A 9,265-nucleotide genomic window follows, 5' to 3' on the forward strand; every position below is an offset into this window, starting at 1 on the left:
AAGTCCTTCCCCATCTCACCCAACCCCTCTGTTTCACTCCTTACTTCCATTCCTTCCCCATTCTATCTCATCATCTTCGAATCTCTCTGCTACTCGCTCTTTTTCCCCATTTCTCCCTCTTCGTTCCTTGTTCCTCCTCATCTTTCCTCCCTACCTCTCCCTCATTTTTGCTACCCTCATCCCGCCATTAGCTCATCCCTTTTCCCCAATTTCTGTCTTTCCTCAGCCCTCCCACCATTATTCCTTTTCCATCCTTCCCATTATCCCTTTATCCCCCAAACCTCACTCCCATCCCCGATCAATCCCTCGTACACTTTCCCTCATCCCGTCCCCAACTTCATCTTTATCTCTTTCTGCCCATTATTTCCCATTCTTCTTCTTCATCGCAGACTCTCTCTCTCTCTCTCTCTCTCTCTCTCTCTCATTTTTCTGGGCTATCTTTTTGATCCCTTCTTTTCTTCACCAGTCCCATCGTGCTTCTTCACTAGTTTTTCCGTTCGTTTTCCCTTAACATTCCTCCCTCCTTCATCCATCTTCTCACCCTTTATCTCTCCACATTTTCCCTCGCCTTACAAATCCAGTGCCCTCATACATAGCCTTTGAATGATTGCGTACGCGGCAGAAGTCAATAAAATAGCCAAAAATGTTTAACCTCTCTCTCTCTCTCTCTCTCTCTCTCTCTCTCTCTCTCCTTCTACGGTATATATATATATATATATATATATATATATATATATATATATATACACACACACACACACACAAATGAGTGAAATGGCAAGTACAGTAGTCAATCACGAGAGTGTTATGGAAGAGTTCAAAAATGACACAGAGACAATTAGACAAGTAAGCAGTCTTATAGACCAAAGCAGTGATATTGAGGAGAAGATAACACAGGTGAATGACGCTGTGCAATGCTACAAAAATGATGTGGAAACCATGTATGCTGAAATGGTGAAAGTAAAGAAAGACTTAGAAACAAGGGTGGAGGAAAAAAGCATTAAAAAGGAAGTGAAAAGAATAATCCAAAACAATCCAAAGTTAGTCAGAGATTCAGTAGATATCAACAAATCTATAGTAATCATTGGTATAGAAGAGGAAAAAGTAAAAAAACAAGATCACATGAGACAAAAAGGACATGGCAAATGTAATGAGCTTACTGAAAGAAGTATCAGAGGAAATCTGTAGTAAAGACATAGAGGAACACAAAAAGTTAGAGAAATATGAGAAAAGCAAGACAAGACCTCTAAAGGTGACTTTCCAGAGTGTTAACACTGTGGAAGAGATACTAAAAAATGCAAAGAATCTTATGGAAAAAGAGGAGTTCAAAAATGTATGGATAAAAAGATGCCTAACACAAGAGGAACTGGAATTACTGAAAGAGAAAAGGGAGGAAGCAAAAACGAAAAATGAGGGAAGATCAGAAGAGAAGAATTTTTTTTTTTTTTTACAAAGTAATAGGATTGCAGGTACGAAAGTGGTACACAAAACAGGATGGAATAAAATGGAGGAAGGTAGCAGAACCATGTCATGACAAGTATATAAACAAGATGATAAAGTTGATGTACTCGAATGTGGATGGAATGGTATCTAAATTACTAGAGATGAGTGATTATGTCAGAGAAAATGAACCACAAATAATATGCCTAACTGAAACAAAATTAACACCAAGGATATCCAATGACATCCCAGCGGGCAAAATGTCGTCTTTTATATACATAAAAGACGTGAAAAAAGATGTGTAAATGAAGTGGATATCTCATCTTTTTTGCAACACTAACCACGTGTAATAGTCGTGTATAAAATCATGTCTAGTAGGCACTGATATCTGGTGGAATACTATACTTCCTACTAGTTCACTTAATCCCTTGGAGATTGATGCTTTGTGACACTTTATTCTGGCTATTATTAGACTTCACACAGAAAAAAGAACATAAGGGACCAAAATAGTGAATTAGTTTTTATCACCATCCTTCTTAGAGCACTTCCCTAAGCTGAAATAAATGTCTAATGAGAGCCATAATAAAATGCATGATGCATCACTATTCTTAAGAGGTTATATTGAATAAACATATGAAGACTATATGATTTTGCAGAAATCATATTTGGCACAAAATTTTATACTAATATACTGGGAGGTAATAAAATTACTGTTAATGAGGGAATTCATAGAGTCTGCTTGTATATAAGTAGCAATGAATCAATATAGTCTGCACATTGGACATTGAGAAGAAAAGGATTATTTCTAAATAATATGGTGCATAGGGCATCTGTTTATTACATTTATATCATACAGTAGAAAAATTTATCAAAGGATTAATTAGAGGTCAACTTCATTTCTAAGATATATTCATAATTAAAAAAACAAAACTATTACAAACCTGCTTTAGTTTTCCTATCTCAAGGAAATGCACCTAAACATATGAGTATTATCTACGTACATATATGCATTCACCTAACTCTAACCTCCCTAAAGAGGTCTCCTGCTCCCCGCAAAGGAATAGCTGCTTATAGCTTCACTTCATCCACCCCCATGACCCACGGATCACAGGGGCCCCAATTGGCAGCAATACCACACTGAGTGAAAACCCAGGAGGAAATGGGCTTCATATAAAAATAAAAATTAAACAAATAAATGCTAAAGAAACACCTAATGATTGGCTGGAGGAAAAAAAAAAGTGAAAAGTAAAGAATCCATACACTAAGGTGGTTGAGGATGCCTAGACCCTCACTAATAGAATCATTCTCCCAACATTTTTAATCAATTCCAAACATTTAATTTACTATGAATATTTCTATGTACCCACCCCCCAAAATTTAAGTCCCATATATACATATAAATGGCAAAGAAAAACTGTATACAGAGTTAACGAAAATGGCGTCCATTTGATATTAAGCACACACACCTGTATACTGTTGAGTGGATGATAGGAGGCAACCTACCACATGGGCAAAAATAAAATAAAGATTATACCATGGTGATAAAGGAATTAAATGGGGTACTTTCCTCAAATGGACTCATGATTCATCATCTTTTAATTTGGGAGCGTTACGTAGTTTAGTTGCAACAATTATTTGTATTTCTCTGACTGTTGAATCCGGAAATTTTTGAAGTACACTTTCCTGAATAACACTGTATAGTTTCAACTTGCTAAAAGCCAACGTGCCCCTCTGTCCTAGCATATTATATTTACACATGACATTTTTTGTCATGAACCTACAAAGCAAAGCTGATATCATGTCTCTCTTATTGCAACCACCTACACGAAGACATTCTTTATATAATGAATTGAAGTTGTTGTTATCTTGCAACTCTTCTTCTAGAGTTTGCACTTCTTCCAGTGAGGTGCTTTTCTTGATAGACAGAGTGGGTGCTTTATACGAGCTGTCATCGTCCCCATGTCTCCTTTGTTCAACCAGAAGTTCTAGTGCCCTCTTAAGTAGTTCTGTGGAAAAAATGTATATATAAATTACACACATTCACGTATGATAAAATATGGAACAGGGAATACGTACTATCACGATCCAAAGTTTCTTTACCCTCGAGTGGAAGGTCGAAGCCAAGGTTGAAGAAATGACGGGCCACCGAGCACAGGCCTGTTCATGATGGAGGGGTTCACTAACCTGAAGCTTAATAAGAATCACCCGGGTGAAAAACTTGAGCCTAATGATGAAACACGGTTGGATCCAATGTTATAGTGTGTCATGTTAGGATTTTAATCAACTACATTTGGAATACACAATGAGTCCAGAGAGATCTACTAGGAATTAACACATAGTTTATTTCAGGGCAATTGTTTATGATACTGAAGACCAGTGTCGTTCATATGGAAAAAAATACGCTACTATTAAAATGATCATTTAAGAGCACAAGGATATACTCCTATCATCCTAGCCATTTAAACAAGAGATGATAGTACTGTACAGTAATGTTGTTACATTTTGGCATTCAAGAATATTCATGCTAATGATATTACAGTACTATGATTACACTGTCACCCTCATATCTATGTTAGTGAGCATAATCAAGTATTTTGATAATTACAGTACTCCTAAATTTATACTAGCTAAGTGGCTAATAGGTACTGAATGTATTTAGGATATACAGTGCACAGAAAATAGGAAGCAAGCGGAATAAATAAGGTAATGTGAGAAATATGAACTCACAACTTACTATTTAATTTCCAAATTTCCTCTAACACTTCTTCATGCATATTGTCCATCCTTGACCTCACAGAACTGGCATATTTATCTTCCCCCTTTAACCATCGACGATTTCTTGGTGTTTGTCTTATCTTGGTGCTTGTCTTCTGAATCAATGCTGTTGGAAGCGGAGCGCTGATGTTTCTCAGTGCTTGTCCTCTTAGAAGCATGGCAGCCCTCTGGATCACTGCTATCAGAAGGGAAGCGCTCATGTTTCTTGGTGCTTGTCTTCTTTGTGGCATGGTGGTTCTTTGAATAACTGCTGTCAGAAGCGAAGCGTTTATGTTTCTTGGTGCTTGTCTTCTTTGTGACATGGTGGTTCTCCGAATCACTGCTGTCAGAAGCGAAGCATTTATGTTTCTTGGTGGCATGGTGATTCTCTGAATCACTGCTGACAGAAGCAAAGTTTTTATGTTTCTTGGTGCTTGTCTTCTGTGTGGCACAATGCTCCTCTGAATCAATGCTGTCAGAAGTAAAGCGTTTATGTTTCTTGGTGCTTGTCTTCTTTGAGGCATGGCGGTCCTTGGAATCATTGCTTTCAGAAGCGGAGCGTTGATGTTTCATGGAGCTTGTCTTTTTTCTTGAGGCATGGCAGTCCTCTGAATCACTAGTGTCGGAAGAGGAGCATCTATGTTATTTGGTACTCATCTTCTCCGTCTTCATGTCATGGCGTTCCTCCCAATCATTGTCAAAACTAGAGCTCTGCTGGTATTGTGTAGAGCTCCTCTTACATTTTTCATGTCCCTCCTCCCTCTTTTGATGAATTGTTTCCACAGAATAGGTATTAGGTTTATCAGGATTGTTTTGAAGGTGGCCATCTTTGTCTAAAGAGTTGTCACATGGTCCAGGGCTCCTACTTTGTATCCACTGGTTCCTGTAAAAGCAAAAATTCTTTAGAAAATGATATGCTTGTACTGTCATTTATTCAATTAGAGCAGATATAAATTTTCTACACTTTCAATTTGTGAGAGATAATTACTTCGTCAGTCCATGATGGGTGACTAATTCCACAACAGAATGTACAGTACATTTCTGGTCATGTGGGTACTTCCCAGAAAAAGACAATTAAGGCATCAAAATTTTTTATTATTAACACTAAATGCTATGACTAACTTTTGTTATATTCTGTCTGTCATTGAAGAATTTCTTCTACATATTTCTCATAGTCATATGGTTAAAATCTTTTCTTTATCAACTCATTCTCATAAGTGTACCAACCTATAACCTGTGTTTTTTTTTAACCAAAGTGGATAGTATTTCCTTAAAAAAATGGCCTTGCACAAAATAATAATAATAATAATAATAATAACTTACGAATATGAGGATAATCTAGATGATGTAGCTTTGGCTGCACCAGACTCCACTGTCCCTGGACAGGTTTCAGTGGCACCTTAGGTGGCGGTGTTGGAAGCAGATGTAGCTTCTTGGAAGGAACAAGAGCCACTTCTTCCGGAGAGTTTGTGGTCACCGTAGGTGGCGAGTCTTGCTGCCCACGCTCAACACCTGTGAAAAAAATACTAGAAATAAGTAAAATTCAATTAATGTAATAATATTACATATATCCCTATTATATTGATCCCAATGTTAAAAAATACACTGTTAACTCTGTGGCAAACAAACTTTCTAGACCAGAGGGATTCATCATGAAACAATATTGATAAAAACTATCTAACATCCTAAAGGGTGTAGAGTGAGTGTAAGGAAATACTGACTCTGACGACACCATCTTCTGAAAAAAAATTGTGTTGCAACTCTAACTTGAGACTTATGACCCTAGAATATATAATCAAAGATAAATACATATATACATATGGTACCGTAATTTCATTGTACAGCTATAAATGACTTCCTAACTGCATTAATGCAAAATTTAACATTATTTACCAAGCAAATCCTGACTGCTAACAAAGTCGTCTGGTAGAGTCTTCTTGGTACGCTTCCTCTTTCCATGATAACGCAGACCTTCATCAGAGTCAGGGTTGTCTTCTGAACACTCAAGAGTCGTCGTCAGCGCATAGTTGTCACACTCATCGTAAGAGTCTGAAATGTAATAGCAATGAAAAGCTTCTTATCTACACCTCTGCAACTCTGCCACTGAGCATTGCAACCACTATAAGTTAATTTCTAAATTTATTTTGTATTGTATAGGAAAGGTAATTTTTCATTATTTCATTGAAACGAATACTTTTATGAATAAAACAATACGTACCAGAAGAAAATTTGACCTTTTTCAAGTGAAATCTTCGCCATGTCGTTATATCAGGTTCTTGTCGCCTCTCAAGAGCGTTGGTTGCATTGATTCCCTTTGGCCAAAACACAGTTCGGCTTTCTTCTTCCACCCAGCTTGATGGCACCACACTTTCCAATTCTTTTTTCCCCTCCAACCATACAGCTCGCTTCCACATGCTACAAGGAAAATATTACAAGTTAGACATGGTTAAGTCATATAACCATAAAAGTCATATAAACAAACATTAATTATTCAAGTGTATCATGATGTTGGTTTTACGTCGTTACACTTCCATTTCTGGGCTAGGACGGTTACCTTAAGCCTGCAAGCAAGCTCAAGGACTATTTTTGGACAGTTGCCATGAATTACTAGATCGTGTTGTCCAAAACTTGACATCAAACAAATAGTGCTTGGCTGGCCGGGGATTTGAACCCGAGACCTTGCGAATCACTGGCAAGTCCTCTATTGACTGAGCTACAGCTTATGACTACATAATGAAAATAAAAACAACTTACCAAGACAGTATGGTGTATTTCCGGGTGTTGTCATTCTTCACAGAAGACACAATGAAGTTTAGATAAAGAGTTGAGTGTGAAGAATATGCAGTAGAGTAGTAAAATGGAAAAGTGTGATAAATGGCAGATGTAGGCTATGCAGATTTTATAGTTACTATGGTGTACTGTAGAGTAATACATTCGACATGAAATTTAGTACTTTTGTAGGAATTGTGCCCTTAAATAGTATGTTTAATCAAATTTATGCAAGTAGCGGTTCATAGGAAACGGGTACAAATAACGATACATAAGATCAAATTATGTTCATAAGTTGCTGGTACTATACTGACAATTAGAAAGTGGTTATGTCATGTAAAACTGGAATTAAAACTAGGCCATCTTTGTAAGTTAATTTCACTATCTTTCTAGAAAATTCCTTTGGGTTAATAATTTTTCTTTTTAGTTTGCTATTTCTCTGCATAAATGCAATATTCAAGAGTTTTGACTGGCATGGTTCTGTGAAAAAATTATCAGCTTTGCTTTCATGCAAAATGTCACACTCAAAACATCCATTATCCAGCTTCTTCCTCAGAAAAGCGTAGTCTTCAATTTTTAACATGAAACAATTATCTCTACTCTTTCTTGTTATATGAAGTTTATGAGAGGAGTTTTCCAATTTTGATTTATTACTCTTTTCCTTTTCTGAAAATCTTTTAAACACTTGAGAAATTGGATTATTTGTAGATCTAACCATTTTCTTTATTTTGTGAAGCTCATTCTCAAATGGAAATGCACTGATGTCATTAAGCGAACACTGATAGTTCTCTACATCATCAGCTAAGTGAAGGAGATTGTGGACATTATAGACAATGAAACTGCAGCCATATAAATCTCTACAGTTCTGTACAAAGCAATTCAGTAGTTCTCGTGCATAGGGCAAATATGAATTCCTTCTATGATCATGGGAAGTCAGTAAAATAGATAAGGCAACAGTTAGCATAAGACTGTTCTTATAGAAGTCATCTTGAACATGATCTTTTAGTATCACTATACTTGTATACAATATAAATTGTCGAAACTCTGTTGCCTTCCATCTGTCTATGAAAGTCAGCGATCTAGGTTGCCTAGCAAATTCACTGGGAAGTTTATTTTTCAGTTTAACTAAATTGGCCGACATTAATTTTATTTGCTGTTGTGATAGTCTGCATCTCCTTGGACCTCTAAGGAGGAAAAATAGCATTCTTCTACAGACTCCAAGACATACCAAATGCATATAATCAAGGAGAAATCCTTTTACACAAGATATGCCATATTCAATCAGAGGACTTTTCTCTAATTGATGAGAACCTATATAATGTCCCTGATTAAATTTCTCATCTGACCTTTTGTTACAGGGTTGTGTTGAGTCAAGAACAAGGACATGTGAATCCCAAGTTCTTTTAATTTCACATCTCTCACAGGAATCATATCCGTTATGGCCCTTGATGCGCTTAATAAATGATCGTGCTGGTGCATCGCAGATGAATGATGCAATTTTTAAAGACATTTTTTTGCCATTATGGAGAAAACCTGTATCAGAAATTTGCTTGTATTCTTCCAGAAAATCTTGCAAAAAATTTTCAACAGAATCTGGTTTGGAATTTCCACAATATAATGCAACAATAGCTGGTCCAAAGCAACTAAATTTAATTAATATGGGCCAGAATTGTTCACTACTAGATTTGTATAATGGAATGCCATCTATATTGACACTAAGTTTGATTAAATCATTGTCCTTCACAAAATTTGGATGAGCATGCAGCATACTTTGCAAACAAGATTCAGTTCCAAAGTAATGATACTGTCCTCCACATTTCTTTGTTACATTGAAATGTCTTGGGGTTCCTGCAAGAGTGCGATTATCTCGAGGTAAGTCATGACCATGTTTACTCAGAAAATCCAAAAGTTCATTCATGGCTTGGCGTGTAATACTGTTTTTTTGAGGCCCAAGCAGCTAATCCTTCTATAAATTCTTTGTTACAGGTATTGTTTTGTATTGGTATATGGTGACCATCATCAGAACTCGAATCTTCTGAATCACTTGATTTAATTTGAGTCAAGTCTTCATTTCCAACACATTCAAGTCCATCAAAATATGCAGACTGGTTAGTTACAGCTTCATTATTAATCTTACAAATTTTACTAGGCCTATTCAGATGAGGGCCGTCATCCTCTTCACTACTTGTAATTAATAAGAGTTGCTCGACTTCACGTTTTATCTGCCTGTATCTTTTAAAGTAAGCTGCTCTAGACATTTTTTATTAAAAGGCCATTCTTATTTAACAATTTGTAAGTTTCA

At 36.4% G+C, this 9,265-nt stretch overlaps 1 protein-coding gene across 2 annotated transcripts; it reads right to left on the reverse strand.

Annotated features, from left to right (window-relative positions):
• Positions 1 to 3,357: 3,357 nt before the first annotated feature.
• Positions 3,358 to 6,608, reverse strand: LOC145392376 (uncharacterized). Of its 2 annotated transcripts, none has more exons than XM_080266777.1 (4): positions 6,413 to 6,608; positions 6,088 to 6,243; positions 5,594 to 5,706; positions 3,358 to 3,446 (listed from the first exon to the last, which is right to left on the reverse strand). In XM_080266777.1, the coding sequence occupies exons 1-4, from the start codon at positions 6,606 to 6,608 to the stop codon at positions 3,426 to 3,428; spliced, it is 486 nt and encodes a 161-aa protein (XP_080122903.1). In that variant the 3' UTR covers positions 3,358 to 3,425. The 2 variants fall into 2 exon arrangements, with proteins under 2 accessions (XP_080122903.1, XP_080122904.1); XM_080266778.1 differs by having other exon boundaries at positions 6,429 to 6,530.
• Positions 6,609 to 9,265: the final 2,657 nt, after the last annotated feature.

This window comes from Coenobita brevimanus, chromosome 22 (assembly GCF_032717465.1).
Source record: "Coenobita brevimanus isolate Jiangsu-jjx chromosome 22, ASM3271746v2, whole genome shotgun sequence".
NCBI classification, from domain to species: Eukaryota; Metazoa; Arthropoda; class Malacostraca; order Decapoda; family Coenobitidae; genus Coenobita; species Coenobita brevimanus.

Excerpts from the sequence above, each read along its gene's own strand:
- LOC145392376 (XM_080266777.1), bottom strand. The coding sequence starts at position 6,608 with ATGTGGAAGCGAGCTGTATGGTTGGAGGGGAAAAAAGAATTGGAAAGT. Across the intron at positions 5,707-6,087 it reads TAGCAGTCAGGATTTGCTTG|GTGTTGAGCGTGGGCAGCAA; the intron begins GTAAATAATGTT and ends TTTTTTTCACAG. Across the intron at positions 3,447-5,593 it reads TTCCAACACCGCCACCTAAG|AACTACTTAAGAGGGCACTA; the intron begins GTGCCACTGAAA and ends TTTTTTCCACAG.